The 21,185-nt window shown below is 40.2% G+C and overlaps 1 protein-coding gene across 4 annotated transcripts in view; it reads left to right on the forward strand.

The window, feature by feature from the left end:
• Positions 1 to 14,540: 14,540 nt before the first annotated feature.
• The window catches only part of TTC1 (tetratricopeptide repeat domain 1), a 30,748-nt gene continuing 24,103 nt past the window's right edge, over positions 14,541 to 21,185 (forward strand). Inside the window, exons 1-2 of one of the 4 annotated variants that reach the window (XM_062002924.1) lie at positions 14,541 to 14,590; positions 15,137 to 15,484. In XM_062002924.1, the coding sequence (XP_061858908.1) occupies positions 15,161 to 15,484 (324 nt within the window). In that variant the 5' untranslated portion in view covers positions 14,541 to 14,590; positions 15,137 to 15,160. Of the gene's footprint in view, positions 14,621 to 14,753; positions 14,840 to 14,871; positions 15,047 to 15,136; positions 15,485 to 21,185 lie in introns of those variants that run through there. The other 3 variants (XM_062002923.1, XM_062002925.1, XM_062002922.1) reach the window with 3 other exon arrangements.

The following is a 21,185-nucleotide window of genomic DNA, read 5'->3' on the forward strand; positions in this document are numbered from 1 at the left end:
CAGCACACTTTTAAAATAGTATTGCACATTTGGAGGCTTTTACTTTGCCACTCAGATAAGAAGATAAAGAGTCAAAACAATGGAGTAGTCTAAGTTTCACTGTCATTAATATTTTCCAGCTCAATAACGTAGTACTGTAACAGAAATCCTGAGAGTATCTCCTAGGACAGTTCAGGTCACGTTTGGAAGTTATTTTCCCCTTTTGCAAATAAGTGTAAATTGTTACATTAATGACTGTTTCTTTTACATGAAGTGGTGCAAACCATGAAAATTGATATTTACTCCTTCATCCAACAGAGATTTTCCGTATTAAGAATGTTAGTGACTCTCTTTTAAAACTTGAAACAGAGAATGACCCATAAACTGATGTACTAAAACCACTTAGGGACAATTTAACCATGCTAAGTCCCAAGGGAGAGACATTTCCTTTTGTGTGCTTAAATGTATAGGAAAGTCACATTTCAAGGTCTTCCCATGGTCCTATGTTACAGTAAGACACATATAAGTATATTTTAAGTCTTATCCTGATTGAAGTTATGGTCAATCTCCTATTTTAATAACTTCATTTTGATTGTAGGGAAGGCTATAATGTCCTCTTAAAAAGACAGTGCTTAAAAAATGCAAAAGTATTACAAAGTACATAAACAAACTCTTGTTGCTCCTATGGAACAGGCTGCCCAGAGGGGTTGTGAAGTATCCTTCCTCAGAGGTCTTCAAGACCTGGCTGGACATGTTCCTATGTGACCTGATCTAGGTGAACCTGCTTCTGCAGGAGGGTTGGACTGGATGATCTCTAAAGGTCCCTTCCAACCCCTACCATTCTATGATTCTATGTTGAGTTTGCCATAACAAATTTTCTCACTAGGTGTGATGTACCAGTCTGAAGCTACTCTCTTCAGGCCTCTAAATGGCATGAACAACTGTATTTCTAACGTATTGTTAGAGGTTTGGGAAGGAACCTACTGTAGTCTATTAAGTACTTCTGGGTTTTGTAAAGCTTCTTCAAAATTACTGTTAACTGGAAATAAATTTGTTCAATCTAACCACCTGACAGCACACTTAGTCAGGTTTTGAGCCACACATGACTTGTATAGTATAAAGTAAATCCAAGTAATATTCATATGAGAGAATTTCTAAGTGATATTTGAGAATTTCCTGCAAGGTTTCAGAACAAATAGCATTCCATTACTCAAGAGCCTTAACTATGTAGCTCTCAGAGACCGATAACTCTTATGATTAGTTTCTGGTCCTAGTAAAGGCTGTGTGATCTCTGATTACCATTTAAGCTCCTTAAATAGTGATGTAATTCTCTAATTAATGATGAAATCAGATAGGCTTTTATGCCATATTTAAGTGACCTACACATACTCATCTTTGTACATTTTTATGTGTAACGTTACAAAAACTGCAAGTAAAGTTCCCTTACAGCTATTTTTAAATCTATACAAAGAGAATTTCAGTCATTTTAGTGCAGAAGAAACAGCTTTCTCTAAACACTAGTTGATCATGAGACAATATGCATTAACATCATACATTAGTCCATGTCATTTAGAATATCTAGTGCCTCTAACCTTATGAACCATTATACCAAAATCCTCTGAGACCAAAAAACCCCACAACACATATCCTATAAGCCTTAAAGAGTGGATAAAGCATTCCACAGCAGGACAGCAAGATTTTTCCCCAAGAGTTACATTACTCTCAGTAAGCTTGAGCTGGGAAGGCTGCTCGACTCTGTAGAAACAGCAACACAGACTGATCCACCCCTGCTCTGATCCAGCCAGCCACAGTACTGCTGCTATTCCCATGTGCTGCCTAACATGGGAGGCACATTTGAACCACCTGCAAAACACAGGGGGATCAAGAGACACAAAACCTCTACCCTGTAGTGCTTCTCTTCCTCAAGTTGATGAAAGTATGTTAAGGGCAACCTCCCAGGGGACATGACTAGGTTATGCTGCCTGGGCAAGAAAACAGGAAACAGAGAAGCTCTGCTTTGGGATTTCTGATGCTAGGGAAAACAAGAAGGGGAAAAGTTTATTCACCATGTTGAAGCTGAAAAACAAGAAGTTGGAAATAATCACAGGCAATCAAAATAAATATACTTTGTCATTTCTAAGACATTCACATTAGGCCTGCTTTTCTTAGCATATTCATTAGGCCACATCCTAAGGGATTGTCTCAGACAATCTCTAGCATCAGAGAGATGAAGGAATAACAAACTGTAGGCTCCAGCACAGCAACCAATGATAACAGAAAGAAGTGAGAACAAGTTCAGGCAATACCCAATATGTACTTCAGCTATCATTTTAACAAACTGTCTCATTCTTAACCCTTATGCAATTCTATGTTAAGACTGGAGACCCTACAACCTGTAATGACTATAAGATAGAATTCCTAATATTTCTCCAAAATACATCTCTCGAAGCTTTTTTTCTGGGTCATGTACATATCTGGCCATGCCAGGCTCTCCATAGCCATGTATATTACATGCCTCTTCCCAAATAGATTACTGTTCATCTTCTAAGCTCTCTGCTTTTTGTCTCATGAATTCCCATCTTCATAGAGTCACACAGAGCCTGTTCTTAGCAACACTATACCAGTGGGGTGGCATCCATGTAAACATGCTAAATTATGCAAGGCATCAAAAGAATTCTGTCACAACTACTCATAAGCTGTCAACAAATACCTACTTCACCTCCAGCCACAGTTTCACTGAAGATACACACAACAAAATTGGTTGTAAAAATGGGGAAAAAATACGTGGATCTGAGGGAGGGACCACAAAAATTGCAGAGAAAGTCTGATATGACACCTTGAAATATGAAGAAGCCCTTGAAAGGCCACATGACTTCTCTAGAACGAATCTATTTTGAATATCTTTAACACTGAATCTTCTACGATCACCACCAGGCAAAGCCAATCCAAATGAGGACATACAAAACACCCTCTTCACTTTGTTAGTCCTTTACTTGTTGCAATGTTTTCCTTTAAAGGAAAAACTGTTGGGAACAGGGCATCATCATCAAACCTTGCAGGATGAGCCCAGATTAGCCCATTTTTTTTTAGTACAGCCAAAATTAATTTGACAAGCAGAACATCCACAATCTATTGAAAGGGCAATTGGCACATGATGGTGGTCTGTCAGATGCAACTATGCTCCATCATGCATATTTTTAATGCATATTAACAGATCTCCTGTTGAACCCAAATAGATTTGTCTCCAGACTCTTTGTTTGCCATTTAGCACATAAGATGTTCATAAAACACTGTGTATTTCTCCAGGTTAAGCTACTGTGTGGAAATTAATCACTAACTAGGGGCTTGTACAAAGCCATTCTGCTGAGAGGCATAGCTGTAATGGCTCACAGAGTATTGTTACAGCCCAGCTGCACATAAATTAAACCCATTAGCCTTCAATGCACTCAGCTATCACAGAAGTGCTTCTTATTTTTGAAAATAGTTATGGTAAAATCAATCCAACTGAGTGAAATTCTCAAGCATTCAACATGCTTTACTCTTTGGAAACACAGTTCTCTATTATCTTTCCAAATGTGACAGGGAGAGAAGAGGCAACATTAATATTATAAAGTGCAGTTTTAGTTGAAACAATGTAAAAACAGCAACTTTCTACTCAACAGATGTGCTCCCTCTCAGTTTCTGTGCTTTATTTTTACCTGATACAAATGAGCATAACATTGCACAAAACGGGACATGATAATCCACAACAGCTATGGTATGAAAGTATTGGTGTACTAACAACTGCTTATTCCTGTTAGTGGCCACAGACTAACCAGCACTTTCCCATAAGAATCATCTGGATTCTGTTTTGATACACTCAACAAAAGATGTGTTTACCTTTTTTTTCCAAACCATGCTGGCAGTGCTATCGCTGACACACTTCGTAGAGTGGAACAAGGTATCACAGGGATGCATCAGACAAAGAAACAGCATTTTCATCCTGAAGTAATAAAAAATAAACACTTCAGAATATGAAGACACATCATGTTAGTTCAAGTCACCTTAAGGGAACCACTAACTGTCTCCACCTAATATGACTCTTTTAGGACTGGAAGAGGTATCAGTCATCTTCCTCATGAAATATGTAATTCATGCAAAAGGTAAGTCATGATCCCAAGATCAGTAAAAACCCTTGAACCAGTAACACACTGGTCAAGGGAGGACTAATCAAGGAAAATTCCAGCCTCTGCCTTAATGACTGGGTTTTTTTTCACCTCCAGGCTATATAATACTCTGAACAGACAGAGCAAGGAGCAGAGAACAGTGCTCCTGCCTTTCATATGGCCATATGATTCCCTCCCTCTGGCACAACACATCTGGAGGTCTCAGCCATACAATGGTATGCCTTCTACAGGAAACAAAACCTTTTCTCTGGGGCTTAATGCATAGAAAATGGAATCTATGAGTCCATCTTATAGAATGACTACTGTGCCAATTGCCATTCTGTAATTGTTGGGCCTCCTCTGTTTTTTTGAAAAGCGAGCTTTACTCTTCCCTCCAAAACACAGTTGAAAGTGTCTCCTCTCAGCGAACACATCTAGACTGTGGATCCCAAGGGTTTGGAGATACCTTCCTGCAGCATACAGCAAGGTCTTTGGGCAGGTCTTTGGTTTCAGGATGCCTCCTGTCACCCCAGCATTTTCCCAGTACATGCCAGTAGGCAGTTTTCAACATAGGTTCTCCCAGGAGGTCTGTATTAGAACCCACTGTCAAACACCTAACTCTCTCCATGCATTGCACACAATAAAGTATTTTGTTGGTCTTTGTTCTCATCCCAGACAACCTTTATTTGTGCATGCATATTTTTTGTTTTATCAAATATTTTTCCCCAAACTTGTTTTACAAGAGTTCAATTGTTTCTAGCATACCTGTGTATCGCATTCAGCAGTATGTCAAGTATGAAAGAAAATCTCCAAAGGCTAGCAGAAGAAGACTGGGGCCAGTCTTGTTCAACATCTTCATCAACGACCTGGATGAGGGGACAGCAAATTTGCCGATGACACCAAACTGGGAGGACTGGCTGATTCCCCAGAGGCTGTGCTGCCATTCAGCGGGATCTCGACCAGCTTGAGAGTTGGGCACAGAGGAACCTCCTGAGGTTCAACAAGGACAAGTGCAGAGTCCTGCAGCTGGGAAGGAACAACCCCATGCACCAGGACAGGCTGGGGGTTGAACTGCTGAAGAGCAGCTCTGCAGAGAGAGACCTGGGAGTGCTGATTGATAATAAGCTAAATATGAGCCAGCAATGTGCCCTCGTGGCCAACGAGGACAATGGCAGCCTGGGATTCATCAAGAAGAGTGTGGCCAGCAGGTCAAGGGAGGTTCTTCTCCCCCTCTACTCTGCCCTGGTGAGGCCTCATCTGGAGTCCTGTGTCCAGTTCTGGGCTCCTCAGCTCAAGAGGGACAGGGAAGTGCTGGAGAGAGTCCAGCACAGGGCCACCAAGATGATCAAGTGTATAGAACATCTTTCATACAAGGAAAGACTGTGGGAACTGGGGCTGTTTAGTCTGGAGAAGAGGAGATTGAGGGGTGATCTTATTAACATTTATAAATATCTAAAGGGTGGGTGTCAGGAGGTTGGGACATCCCTCTTTTCTATAGTAGATAGTAACAGGACAAGGGGTAATGGGATGGAGTTGGAACAAAAAAAGTTCCACTTAAACATAAGAAAAACCTATTTCACCGTGAGAGTGACAGAGCAGTGGAACAGGCTGCTCAGAGGGTTGTGGAGTCTCCTTCCTTGGAGGTCTTCAAGACCCACCTGGACATGTTCCTCTGGGACCTGATCTAGGTGACCCTGCTTCTGCAGGGGGGTTGGACTAGATGATCTCTAAAGGTCCCTTCCAACCCCTACCATTCTATGATTCTAAGAAAGTGGAACAGCTATTTTACATACAAGTTGCTCATCAGAGGCATCTGTTCAGCTGATATTATAAGCAGACAGAAATGATGTGTCTTCTTAAGCTCTCTATCCATTGCTTACTATTTTAGGTTTGTATAAACATACACACAAACAACTCTAAACTCCCTCATCATACTCTTGGGATGTGTAATTATTAGTTTGTCTATGAAATGGAAGAGAAATTTCTCTCTGAACACAAAGTAATCAAAGCACCATTAACCATGCTTTCTGTGGGAAAATGTGCCGAAATCTTTGATTCCATCCTCCTGCTCGGGTGCCAGCCGGCTGAGAACAAGCACAATGTTTGAAAGGCATCAATAAAGTTAATATATACTGGACAGTATGTAACATTTTCTGGGAAACAGAATGAAATCTAGATATAAAAATAGATATGCCTTAGCCTATTCATAGAAAATTCCAAACTCAGGAACAGAGATCTTATTCCAATATAGTATGGAAAGCTGCTTTCACCTTTAATTGGAAAGGAATATATGAATATATATTAAAGTTTGCAAATAACATATAGCTCATTAACTTGCAAGAATCTTTACTCTGGTATTTTAAAGAAATGAGGCGCACACAATCATTGTCTGTCCATCTGTCAGCTTCCTTTCTCATCTTCTTATTAGCTTTGCACCTCTTAATTGATTTCTAACAAATTCAACAAGTTAAATTAAGACAGACAATTCTGTATTATGGAAATCTGTGGCATGATAGAGGGGACCCAAATTATTACCTCCTCTCAGCAGAAGAGTTTTCTTAAGTCTGTCCCTTGACTAATTTCAAAGCTTGCTGGCTACGAAGCTGGCACATGCTGACTAGTTAGCCAGCACACACACAGCCCAGAGGAAGCTAATCCATATGCTCTCGTTTGCCTGGTAAGACAGGGCAATGTGGAACAGGGCATGTGGGAGGACAACATGGACAACAAATGAAGGTGTTGAAAATACCAAGTGAAATGGAGAAGTGTTAAGAGATAAAGGTTACACATTCATAAATGAGCCTTTATTCATCCTAATGGTCACAGGATAACTGATTACACCACCTTAATCTTATTGGTTTATAACCGAGGAGATAAGCAAAGCTTCCCTTTGGAGAAAAGCAAGGCTGTTGTGTCAATTTATGTCACTACAACGTGGGCAGATGTATCGCATTCCTCTGCTGTCTTAACCTATGCCACAAAAGCATAGGGTTAAGTTCATTTATACTCAGTTGTAATCTATGATTTGGCTTTTTCCTAGAGTACCTGCAAGTTTACACATATCACATTCAAAGTTGAGTGTATAGTTCTGATAAGACTCATCTGAAACATTTTTCTTCTGCTTTTTAGTCATTCACAATGATATGCTTATTGCTGTTTTTAACCAAGCGCTGGCTTCGTGTTAAAGTCGCAGGGTTTATTTATTCCCCAAACCAGTGAACTCCATAGAGATTACAAACAAGGTTTGGTCACTTCTCTTTTCCCTTAATGTTGTTGAGCGGGTGAGTCGGAAACCGGTACAAGAAGCAGAATGCCCAAAATGAAGTTTACTGGTAGGGCACACAAACCCACCCAATGGATCAGTGACTTCTTTATGGCAAATCCTGCTTTAGATACTGTATGATGTGAACGGGCATAGATATGAGCTCAAATGAGACAAATTCATTTGAACAATGAGCATCCTGCCTCTACAAAACATGTGAAGAGTGATATAATGATGAAGGCAAAGAATAGTCTCAATTATCAGGTTGTACTCTTATTTTATACCCTGTGAACTTGAATCAAACTGATGAAAACAACAGAAGCCTTGAAAAAATACTGGGAAAGGGTCATTCAGATAAGTGGAATGCAACAAGGAAAGGAAATCTGCTGTTGGTACTTGATATTTCTTATGTCAAAGTATATTAACTTGACCAATGAAGAACATGCTACCTAGTAATTCCTATCATCTTTACAGGACTCCAGCCAAGATGGAAAAAAAGAGATTGGATGTTGAAAATTAATAAGAATCCTTCACAATTTCTTTAATAAGACAAGCTAAAAAGCGGATGTAGTAAAACTTTAATTTATAGTCCTGGTTCAAAAGTCTTTAATTGCCTATTTCACCATTTCCTTTAAGATGTTCTTTGGGAAGCACAATAATTTGATTCCACTGAGACTTGTGCACAAATGTTAAATTCTAGCAAAGAGGCTGAACTTTATATAACCTCTGGGAAATGATAATTATTTTTCTTTTGCTTGATTTGTTGAGCTTTGGTTTCTTCTTTGTAAAGATCAAAAAAACTATTTCCAAAAGTAAATTTTGCATATGCTCTGGAGTCTGAGGTAATTATGGAACAGTTCATCTCCTTCTTCTAGTTAACTTAGAGTCCAGTGCTGTACTGTTGTGAGCCAGCGGAGCTCCAGAGCTGGTTTCAATAAGAACTGGATCAGTTTCACAAGGAAAGAAATGGGGACCTGGTTTTGAAAAGCCCACATCGCCATCTATTGGACTTCTGCTCCAGGTGAGAGTCACACATACAAACCCAGATATGAGTTCCATGGATTTGACACACCACAAATTCAAGCTCTTTAAACTAGGAAGACTTTTTCTTAAGGCAGCAAAAGAACTTAGATATCCTGTGTTCAGTTTCAATTCGTTCTCCTCCAGGAGTGAAGAGTTCCTGAAGCTCAGTTTGTTTTCTTGAAACATTTCTTTTCCACAGTATGATCCATGAAGTGCAGCTGATTGGCAAGCTTAAAGAAAAAGATGTTAACTAATTGAATTCTGCACATGCCTTTAAATATCACCTCCTTAATCTTTTAGTCCATAAAGTGGCAATTCAGTTTCCATAGAAATTCATGTGCCTTACAAGTTTTATTATGTTTTATTTTTGAAAAGAGAGACTGTTGTTCAGGCAACCCAGGACTCAAACCTATAAAAAAAGAGAAAGCTGTGAAAAGTACCTTTTCCTTTGACTGAAGGCTTCCTGATATAACATGATAATTTTAGTAGATACTCTTAAATTCAGTCTTCAGTTTTAAAACAATTCACCTCTTGTACAAAACACATGAGTTTACCCATGTATTTAATATTAGAAAAATAAAAGAGAAGCTATTCTCCAGCATGCAGAGTTTTAGCAGCACAAAGGGTACTCAGTTGCAGTACAAGCCAGTTATACCCAAACTGTGAGTACACTAATCTTTATGCATCCTTGTAGCCCTGATATCGTATCAGTTCTCCACCCAACATGGCTTGAAGCACCTTAACATCTACATAACTTCTGTTCTATGCCTGTTCATTTACACTATTACTGTCTTAGGCAGCACAAGCCCAATTTTTCCCTCAAGGATTGCATACTTCTAAAATACATCAGGAGTTGCCAGTAAGTAGACACTCTGCATGCAAATTAGCCCTTGTCAACCAAAAACCTAGGCTCCTGCTGTCACGACTAGGTAAAAGTCCAGCTTGGGGATCTTAGTGCAACACTTCATGGAGAGGAGGTGCGCTCACGTGAGCAGCACAGCAAGCCCTGAACAGCCTACAGAGAAAAGTTCCTTTTAACATGTAGAATTCATAATCCCATTTGCTCTCTCTAGTCCTGCTGTGCTTCTTCTGCAAAGCTTAGACGTTCTGTGAAAAACAAGCAGCAAGCATATAAATTGCTCAGCTTGTGGGCCTCAGTTGGCTCTACCTTGTGAATCTTCTGTTGTAAATATTAGTATTGAAGAGTGTCTAAAGACTGCAAAATTCAAGTGCATATCCTCATAGGCTGTGTCTGTTTGAATCCAGGGTTTTGCTTCCTCCATCTACTGGCAAAATTTAAACCTCCCTTCAGGCTCAGATTAATATTATAATTAAATATTATAAACCAGAATGGCATGTGAGACTAAACAAGTTTAGGATCATCTCAAAGTTACACAGGAAAATACACATATTTCTGGGATGTAAACAAGAAATGTTCACAAGGGGAGATCAGGACTAGAATCACTCACAGTTCATGGAAATATTTAGAAAAACAATGTAACTTTCTTGAATGAAATATTAGAAAATTGTTACCCACAAAGACAAAAACTGAGTATCACAAGCATGAAGGAGTGCAAGATTTAACAAGAAAAGATCTGCTTTTACTTATCACAAGAGCCAGAATACTTTAAGGATCATTTTTTCAAAGTGCAGGTACATCCTTTTCCTTATGCTCAGCTTTGTTGCTTTTTTCATAGAAATCAAGCAAATGAGCAAACAGAGGAAATTCAGCAGTAAAGTGTCACCCAGTGTGTCCCTGAAATCACTGTAATCATGCACACAGATTAGATGCCTAGATGTGTGTAGAGACATCTTGAAAATGTGGCCATACATACTGGAGCTATAAACTCCCACTGTGTGTTTTGGTTGCCAGGTATTGTTCTCAAGAGTTTGTTGAGCACAAAATCAGCAGGCCTGTAATATTTAAACTATTGTATATCTGTTGTTACATTTTATGAACATGTTACGCTGGGAAATATGATGAAAATGTCTTTGATCGTGTTAGAAGATGTTTCAGTGAACTCAAGGCTATTGAGCTATGAATTTCTGTTACTTTATTGAAAGAGAAAAGTAATTTCAGTAACTGCAAATCAGGCATTGCTGCAAAATATGAAGTAACTATTATGGATTTTAAAATTGCCTGCTTTTAACAAACTGAATAAAATGCTCTACTCTTCCTAGTTCCCCTCTTGTCATCTATAATAGTTCTCCTAGCTATAAAAGGTAGGCAAAATCTAAGTTGATCTTGACAGCAGTAAGAAAAAATTGCTTTCTAAAATCTACCAGAAATCTTTTGTGTCAGAAACAAATGAACATATCTTTTCTTTGACATTGGTCCTCTCTATATTTCTTTTATCAGTACTGAGAAGGCTAGAGTCAACACAACATTCTTCACTTCCTGCAGCTTTTCTTTTGGCATGCTACATTAGACTTGAGTGTGTTGATCATACCAGATAATATCATCATTATCATGTTGTCAGTTTGGTAAGAAACAGGGAAAAAAATGGAAAGTTAAAGAAGTTCTTGATGGAGGAAAGCACTGATATAGATTCTTTCTCTGACTTTATCTCTCCAATTTATGCCTGGCTCAATAAAAGTGTTGTGGCATTAAAGCGTTCCACTGGAGGTACTCTGTGACCCCAGATTCTGCTGTGTGCTCACCTCATTCAAAACAGGGAGCAAATCTCAACATTACAAGCTAAGGCTTCCACTGCTGAACTTACCCAAATGTATCTACTTACTCAGGATTATATGTTCTTGAGTTTTTCAACAGGTGTTCACTTAAACTAATGATACTGATTTTCGTTTTTTGTATATATTCAATCTCCAGCTATTCACACAGTTCCACTTACAGCCATGAATTAGAGGTTCTAAGAGACTGATTAAAGCAGTACCACGTTCTGTGTTTGAACAAGTAGGCTTTAGTGGCACTAACTGGCAACTGCCCTATGATCTCCATGTGTTTAGTAAAATGCGTATGTGTAAAAATAATGTAACACAAACTGTTCTTGTATTTTCCAAACCTAAAATAATGAATGAACACAAGACTCCTATAAGGAAAGTTAAAGTGTAAAGAGGAGAAACAGACATACAGACAGCACTTGGGAACCTTAAAGACAGAAATCATGTTCTTTGACTATGTCGATATCTAGTGAGGGATTAGAAAGTCTCCTTCTTCATCTGCTGTCTCAAGGACTGGTCCCCTGATGGTGAATGAAGTCTCATATTCTCCTGAGAGGTGTCTGTTCCCTGAAATTCAGTGAAGCCTTTGGGATTTTACTTCATAGTGGCATTGAGGAGCAGCCACACAGGAGAGAGTTTCACAGACTTTCACTGAGTTGCAGCTTGTTCAGGGCTAATGTCAGGGGAAACAATCCTAAACATCATGATGCTGAAAGGTCACTCCGCTAAAAAGGACTCCTGGGGACAACCCCATTTTTAAGAAAGTAGGACCATGGGAAAGCTCACCCTTCTTGCTAGATCTAGGGTAAAGATTCATAAGGGAATAATCACCCCTAAATGAACTGGGGTTCTGAGGAGTTGCATCTTTTCCCTGATATTGTGTTGGAAGAAACAAAATGCTGAATAGCCTCCAGTTACAAAGTTCTGAGAGATCCAAAGTGTCTCCAGATCCGAGGAGATGCAGCTAGAACATTTATGTGGTAAAATCTGTTCATTTTTCTCACACTTCTTCCCATGAAGTCAGTAAGATGGCACGTTTCATCAAAGTCAAGGAACTCTATTTAAAAATGTGATGCTAAGGGAAAATTGTCAGTAATTTTGGAACAGCAACCGCATGGGACAGGAGCCAAAGGCAGCAGATAGGTTTTGGATGGTACACTACAGATCTGGCCAGGGACTAGAATTGGGAATCACAGCATTCCTGAAAAGTAAATGTTCCTAGTCCTGGCTCCCACTAAGTTCAGAGCTGTGTGGAAGCCAGAAACCCCTGCCTCATACAGACACAAGGTAGTACCTTGTCACTGATCAGTAGCAGCTCAAAACTTGTAAGGAGGTCCAATTCCTGTAGATTTATTTTAGCTGGCAAATAAAGTCTCTTGTAGGAAAGGTTAAGACAATCCCTGGATGGGTTGCTGACTCCTGATGTATAGTCTTATCCTTACCAGTTTGATTCTTTCCAGTTATGAGATTTATTCAAAGCCCTGTGCTCTTTGCACAGCCAGAGATTTAAATACCATTTCAGCAAATTCAAACTGGTATGGATTGATTTTGGACCACGGCAGTAATTTCCTTCTCTCTTTTCAAATAATATTCTATTTAACAGGACAGTGTGAAGGTTCAGAAATATTTTGTGTATGTCAGAATAAATTACACTGTACTAGCAGAAGAGCAGAAAGGCACAGTTTCATGGGCTAAATCACTGCAGTGGGGATGTCATAGAATGCTGAATCTACTTTTTTATCCAGAGAGAGGGAGAAATCAGTCATAGAGCTCCAGTTTGCTTTCATTGTAGCTGGCCATGCTCTTGCCAACTCACTGCAAAGTGTTGCAATCTCTTGTTAATACTCACATCCATCACTGGCACCAATAGATTGAGTCATCTGAAATGTTTATTTGGAAGCGGTGATCAAAAAAATTAAGACCCATAATGAATCTGGCACCTTAATCTTTAATTCCTACCCCAACTTTGAAATGCCAAACATCCCACAGGCCAATCAAAGCCTGGTGATGTCAGTTAGAAACTCGAAAGTCAGGACACATCTCAAAACACTTCTAAAGATGCACCTCCTTCTCAGCACCCTCATATGGGATAGGTACAGTTCAGTCCAGTAATGGAGTTCTGCCAGATTTTATGCGTTCTTGGTAACTTAAAAGTGGTGGCTGGTAACTCCAAAAGAGCTGATACAGCTTTAACAGTCATTGTGCTTCCCCACAGTATGAGGAGAAAAAACGAAAGAGAATCATCCTCTCAATAAAAGATCGATTACCTCTGTTTTTAAGAATTCATGTTCTCTGAGGATAATCCTTGTCCATGTCCTACTGATCAGAACAGATTCTACCTAACTCAAACCTGGAACAGCCTATATAGTGCAGGAGCTTTTATGATGTTCTTCGTTTTTATATTAGGGTTTTATACTTAAATTAGATCACTTAAGCCCTTTAATTTAGAGGAACGTTTAAAACTTTTTCATCAGAACTTGGTTACTGAAAAGCTGTCTGGAGGAAGGAAAACCTTGTAGGATTACACCTTGGCTCATGGATTGGCATAATGATTTTTAATTAAAAAGCATTACTTCACACTCTTTTGACTTCCAAACTTGTCAACCCACAAATTTAGCAATAAACCTGATTTTTCACACCTGTGGGGCATGCACATGTGTGCTAAACAAGACAAATGTGTGCTAAACAAGACAAAAGGGAGTTTTACTCCACTGCTCGATTGGATAGAACTGTTTTCACGTTGCTGGAGTATGAAAGCAAAAACTGAGGTTTCCTGAACCAACATCGCTGATCTGCTGTAGATACTCTATTTCTTTTTGTCCACCGACCAAGACTTTTTTGTAAGGGGTCACGTTTTCACCTCGATTTATCTTGGCAAGCCGGGTGGTCCTGCCCGAGGCCACACCTCTCCCACTGTCCACCCAATCGTCACCAGCTGTGCTGCTTGTATTTCCCACACCTCGCTCAGTCTCTCGGGCGCTCCTCGGTGTGCCTCAGCAGTGGCGGGTGGGGAGAACTGGAGCAGAGCTTTACCACCCCAGGGGCTTCCCATAGCTTTACCCGCGTCTGATCCCTTGACGAGACGCCAGGAGCAGGAGCCCCGAGCACCATCCCCGTCCTCAGAGCTACTCAGCACCCAGCCTCACTGCTGCCACACGGGCACTTTCGAGGGCGCTGCAGTACGTCCAGACTGCTACAAAACGCCCTCTGTGCAAGCAGCCCACGCTTAAAAAACTCAACCTCAGCGCCTCACGCACACGCGGCGAGCAGAGAGAGGCCAAGGCAGAGAGGTGAGGCACCTCACCTCTGCTCGGCCGCTTCCTGCCCCCTGCCTGAGGGGACCTCGCGCGCGAGCCCGAGCCCCAGCGCCCCTCGCAAGACTTCAAATCCCAGCATCCCGCGCGTGGCCGCCTCCCATTGGCTGGCGCCGGCAGGAAGCGCTCCGCGGGGTGAAGGGTGAGGAGCGGAGGCGAGCGGCAGCCGGAAGGGATCGGCGCAGGTCTCTGCCCGGGGCAGGGCGGGCGCGCCGGTGAGGGTGGGAGGGGTCGGGGACGATCGGCCTGGGGGGTGATGGCCGCAGTCTGACCCCTTATCGCAGGGAGGGGGGTAGGGCTGAGATGATAGAACCGGGAATGGCTGCCTGGGGGCTGGCTCGGGGGGTCGCGACGGGGCTGAAGGGGAGGTCGGTGCAGGTGGCGTCTGGGGCTGTGGCCGGGGACTCGCTGCTCGCAGCCAGCAAGGAGCCAGGGTGGGTGAGCTTTTTCCTTTCCATCTGCCAAGGAAAAGCCGTAGCACGCTGCCGTGCCGGTCTTGGGAATCAGAGCTTGTAAATCAACTTATTTATAGGAACAGTACTGGTCCCGTGTCGTTGGGGAGTGTGTAGAAGCGTCTATAAGTAGGTAGAAGAAGCAGGTGTAAGTTGCTCTCTTCCCTGAGGCCCGATAGTTTCCTTCAGGTGACGTCAAGAGTACTTTTAAAGATTCATTTGCTGGCAAGGTGTTTACATTGTACTTACTGAGAGTTATTTCTTTCTCATTTCTGAAAGCCTAACCCACCCAAGGAGCCCAACATGGAAGAGTTTAAAGATGCAAGTCCACCTGAAGAATTATTTGATCACTTAAAGCTTTCTGATCAGAAGTCTTCAGAGACTGGCCCTAAAGATGCACAGAATCCCCCAAACACTGAAAGTGGATATACATCATCTTCAGCTCAAGATCCCACAACAGCAGATGAGTGTTTCCATGACTGTCACGAGTCTTTTGAGGCAAAAGAACCTATGCTGGATGATGAAGGGAATTTACAGAATGGTGAAAATAGCTCAAGGAAGCAGACTGAACTAGATGAAGAATACTTGCTAGAACTAGAAAGAGATATGCCAGAGGAAGAAAAACAGGTAATCCAGAGTACCATTATTGACTATAAAAGGATATCTTTTCAGTGTCACGTTTCTGAATGATCTGTGACTACCATGAAAATAGACCTTTAAAAGTCTCTTATGTGTCTAGTTTTACTGTTATTAATTTGTTCTTTTAGGTAACATATTTTTGTTAGCTTTCCTTGTTCTTAGTCATCACATTCCATTGCAAATTTCTGGCTACTTTCACCAGTGTAACCTTAGTTTGACTCAGAGAGGTTATAAGAGACAAAAATCTCCCTGTTTCATGTTACTTAAGTTTGTATGCATTTGTTGTTTTTCACCTGATTAGGTGTGAAGTGCTTTTCCAAAACTCAGTACAGGTTTCAGGATCATTCCTATCTGAAAGCCTAGTTTATGTAATACAGCTAATTGAGATTAAATTTGAAAGTATTCAAAAGTCTAGATTATATGGTGTGTATATATGTACATGGTGTGTATATATGTACATGGTGTGTATATATGTGTATATATAGTGTGTACGTATATATAGTATAGATTACTTTTAGAAAACAAAACACATGGAGTTTGTTTACTTTCTGTGTGGATACATTGGACAAAATGTTTGGGTAACAAACTGGACAATGTGGGGAGTAACAAAATGGGTCTTACAACAGCCTCTCTAATGATGTTAAGTCACCTTGTAAGTCTGTGTGAACCAGGGCTTTTGTCCCTCAGTCAGTGTTTTCACTTGACAGCAGTTAAGTTTCAGGGTTCTAAGATACTATTGTCATCTTGTAGTTAGAAAAAAAAGTGTTTGTTGTTTTTCTTTCGTAGCTGAGAAACCCTGGAAGTGATTTAACAAGTTAAGACTCTGGTCACTTGAGTAATGTAGTGAATTTCTACTGGTAATTATGTTTTCATAGCTGATTTATGGATTCTCTTTTTTCAGCTTTAGTTTGCAAATTGTGGAGGATTAAAGATATCAACTAAAATCTGTGTTCCAACATATAACACTTGAAATCTTTGGTTTGCTGTTTTGAGCACTGTTTTTGATAAGTTGTATAGCTTGTCCTATTGAACAGATCATGTTTCAAAGAACTGATCCAGCCTCTTAAAATCTGACTGAATTATCCAAATGAGCAGTTACTTGTACTGAAAAGCCAAACAGTGATGAAAAATACTGCTGTGTTCTTTGGCAGTTGGAAGAGATGACATTCTGATGTATTGTAACTTATGCAAAGGGATGACTTCAGCGAACTTAATTTTATAGTCCTGTAGGTATGAAGTAGAACTTATTTGAATCAAGGAAATAGAGTCCTTACTGGAAAGCTAACTGCACAATTTGGATCACAGATAACATTGAATAACTGATTCCGATGAGGAAAGGAGAAAGTGGAGTAAGGAATGGCAGTTGGCAAGAGAAGGTAGGCAGTACCTTCAGAAAGCATCATGTCAAAGGAGAAGGTTGTGGATTTTATAGTTTTTATTCTGGAAACTCCAAGTCACCAGGAGCAGCAGAAGAAATTGCTAGCATAATGGACAAGCACTACTAAAAGGATGAAAAGATGAAATGAAGGGTCATATCTAAACATTTTTTAAGTGCTTACAATATTCTGAATGCTTCAGTGAATTTATTGAGGCTTATTATTCTTTTGTACAGGTGGGCTGATCTGTTCTAATTCAAGTGATTTGGTAAAGCTGGACCACACTTTCTTAACTGTTGTCTGTCCTTGTCTGTGTTTCATAAGAAAAAAAATTGCTGGCTATACATTGTTCAAAAGTTGGAAAGAGGGAGGTGTTTGGCAGTAACTTGACTACACGTGGTCTTATATACCAGCTGCTGTAAACAGAGAACAAAGGGCAGAAATGCATAAAGCTAAGACACCAGAAGCAACCAAGCATCTAAATTGTTTGTTGCAAACCAGCATATAGAAATATAATCAAGCTGTGGCTCAAATAGTTCCCTTGCTGGTAGGATGGGATTTCTGACCAAAATACATCACTGAAGACAAAAAGGTAGTTTTTCATCTGTAATATAGATTTTTTTCTTAACACAGAAGTTCCTTGAGGTCGAAAGCAATATGGGACTAGTGGGGAAGGGGAACATGGATATAATCTCTTTGAAGTAGGAATGAGACTAAATGTAACACTTGTCTGATGCTTGACATTGTGGAAATCACTTCATCTCTCTCTCCCTCTCAATTTTGACATCTGTAAGATGGTCATAATGATTCATGCTTGCTGTAACATTTTGAGATCTAATAATGAACAATGAGGGGGGAGTGGGAAAGAATCTCAGGAGGTTATCTGGTGCATCCTTTGCCCCAAAAGAGCTTCTGGAGGTCATCTAGTCCAACCCTCTGCTCAAAGTGAGATCAAATATATCAGCCTGCCCAGAGCCACACAGGCATCTCAGAGCCTGAAGACTCTGAATCTGGTGTTTAACTGCCCTCATGGTAGAAACTTTTTTCCTCATACTTAATTAGAATTTCGTTTGGTGCAACTTGTGACCACTGGCCGTTCTTTTTCTTCATGCCCGAGGGAAGAGTCCCTCTCCATTTGCTCTACCAATGGAATCTCCTCTGAGACACTTTTTTCCTAAGGCTGAACAAACTCAGTTCTCAGCTGTCTGTGTAGGTCACGGTCTCCAGCATCCTGACCATCCTGGGAGCCTTCTGCTGGATGCCCTCTGGGAAGTCAATGTCCTTTTTGTGTTTTTTAATATGAGGAGACACCAAAACTGGACACTTTCCAAATACATTCTCTTGGGTGCTGAGCAGAGGGCAATGATGACTTTCCTTGACCTACTCGCTACACAGAAAACTTTTCCAGTTTACAGCAAACAGTCCCTTTTTATCTCCTTGTATTTATTGCTGGTACAACAAAGAGCATTGTCATCATGAGTCACAGTGAGTGTTCTGCAGCAACCTGTAACTTGATTGCAGCTTGAAAGTTTCAGAGACAAAATGCTAAAAACTGAAGGGAAATTATGTCATAAAATTAAAGTCTGGAAAGAGCAGCAGGCTTGGAAAGTTGGTGTCTTAATTTTTGTGCTGCTCTTGTTTCTGTTGTATTGTTAGGGAAACATTTCATTTTGCATCTCCATTTTTGCCTTCTGTAAAATGACCAAAAGCATCATAAATGTTGAGTATTTGCCTTCATCTTTGTGGAACTCTATTGAAAGGTGCTATGGGACTACAAAAATAATAACTTTATTTCTTCTCTAAGGAAATCTCTCCAGGTTTAGAGACAGCTACATTTCTCATCTTTCTGTAGGTTTATTTCCAGCAGTATAGAGCAATTGTGCCCTTCAACTTGGTTTGTGGTTATACCTATCGAAATGGAGGGATTCCATCTCTTAGTATTACCATAACTAATAAATTGGCAATACTTACATTGTGAACTTCATGTTTCATAGTGAGCTTTCTGAGTGGATTATATAAGCAGTCTTTAAAACACAGCTTTTTTTTTTTCCTCTAACAAAATATTGCTGGCATCTCTTACAAGCAGCACTGGACAAATCCAGAAACTAGAGAGGAATTTGAAGCTTACAGTTTTAACTATTGGAGTAGCCCATTTGTATGATCTGATCCTGCATCACCTTAGTATCTGTGTAGTAAAAGCATGGGGATGGGTCATTTCTGTATCACCAGCTTTCCTCAGAGTACTTGGAGTTAATGGCTACAAAATTGATTTTTAAAAGTGAAACGTTGTGTATTATGTAATTATGAAAAGAATCTGTTCAATGATGCAGCTTTTAAGGAAAAAGATGGCAGTTACACTCCGAAGACAGCTTCTCTACAGCCATTTATTCAGAGCTTTTCCCACGTTTTAAACCTCTTTCTAATTACTCAAAAGGTCATTCTTGAGAAGAAGGGCAACATGATTTTGTTGTTGTTGTTTTGCAGCTGGAGAAAATGAGGCAGAAACACTCAGAACTTGTTTATTTGACTGTTTAGGTTATGACCAGACACTTGGCAGCAGTGCTGTGTTTGCTACTCGGGCAGTCGTTGATCAGTTATTCTCAGCCCCCTGCTGCCTCCTTCATTGTGCTAGCACACCTCTCTGTGTGAATGTGCAGTGAACCAGTTACAGGGAATAATTCAGAAGAAAAATAATGCTGTATTTTTAGATCAAGGGCAGTGCTGGTAGAAGCAGACATCAAATGGCAGCCTTGTGATGGCATACAGGGGTGGATGGATTCTCTTCAATTAGACTACTTGCCTAAATACAAAAAACTTCCTATGAACTACGGTTGCAGCACCAACCATAGTCTATGTGCTCAGGCCATACAGAGAGCTGGATGTTAGCCCTGGCCAAATGAAATTTGGGGAGCTACACCTAGTTTGAGGGTTTGGTTTGTTTTTTTTTTAAACTAAGCTCATTGTTATGTTTTAGCAGCTTTAATAAATGAGTTCTTTTGAGTGATGTTCTTCAATAACTAGGAAGTAGGAAAGAAAGTCTTTAATTTATTCTAGAGACACAAAGACACAGTCTAGTCCTTGCTGTATTTATGTGCAAGCTTTCATAGTAGCAACTCGGGAGTAGAAACTCTCACCTATGAAGAACCCGGTGCAGAGATGAAGGTGAAGGAGCAATTGTTTGTGTATTTTCTCTATTGTATTTTGAGAGCCTCATACAGTGCAATTTCTAATGTTAAGCAACAGGAATTACTTCCAGAGAAACAGTACTGTTACCATAAGAAGTCTTTTCTGCACAGTGAAGAAAAGTAAGAACTCAAAGGGATATTAAGACACAAACTTGCAAGAGGTATTCTTAAAAAGAGATGTAGCATAGAGCCTGGCTGCTTGTCTGGCAAGTCTGAGCTTTTTAAGAATTAAGCAACCTGAAACAAAATTCATTTTTATAAGATTTTGTTGTTGTTTTAAAAGCCTGCTGGTTGCTGCCTCAGCAGAGGCACTGAGCAGTAAATTGCTTTTGATGCATTACAAACAGATTTTTCTGGTTAGTTGTCATTGACAGTGATGGCTTTGACATTGGTCTAGTCTGCAGAATTAATCAGAAGACACCCAACAGCTGTTACATGGTAATTGTTTCAGTCTGACCTGGTCCTTTTTTGGAGGGACACCCATTAATTATGAGTTCATCCAGCAGCAAGATTCTGAGTCTCTCAAGCTCTTCAGTCATGACAGATGTTGTCTTGTTCTTTGGGCCTTGTCTGGTAAAGACTTAAGCACCTAGTAACCTATCATATTTTTGGATATGGCTTCTGTAAGACCCTGGAATAAATAGCTAATCTTCATCAAACGCAGTTCCCTTCTTTGGGCTGTTGTGTGTTCATTAGAGCTATAGCTGACTGTAATCACGCTCAACTTGCATTTTAACACTAGGAACTGTGTCAGCAAGACAAAGGACACAGCTCCAGTAGAGGAGATTCTCACTATCTTCTTAGCAACTCAGTAAGAATTAAGTGAAACTGATCTTTTAGAAACAATATTTTTGGGTTATGCCCGAGTTTGGTTTATCTTCAGTTTTGGACTAAACAATACAACTTACCTTCTTTTTTTTTTCCTGTTTTCTCCAGAAGTTCTCAGATATGTTACAGAACATTGTCATAATCAAGAAATTTCCTTTAAACTGCTCCCATCCTTAACCTTTCTTCCCCATCCTTCAGGATGATACCATTGTTCTTCCATAAATTATAGCTTCTGCATAGAATTTACTTTTCCAGGGGTTGCAGAACTGATCTAGGACTTCTGAGATGGCTTCTCACGTG

Source organism: Colius striatus, chromosome 9, assembly GCF_028858725.1.
Source record: "Colius striatus isolate bColStr4 chromosome 9, bColStr4.1.hap1, whole genome shotgun sequence".
NCBI classification, from domain to species: Eukaryota; Metazoa; Chordata; class Aves; order Coliiformes; family Coliidae; genus Colius; species Colius striatus.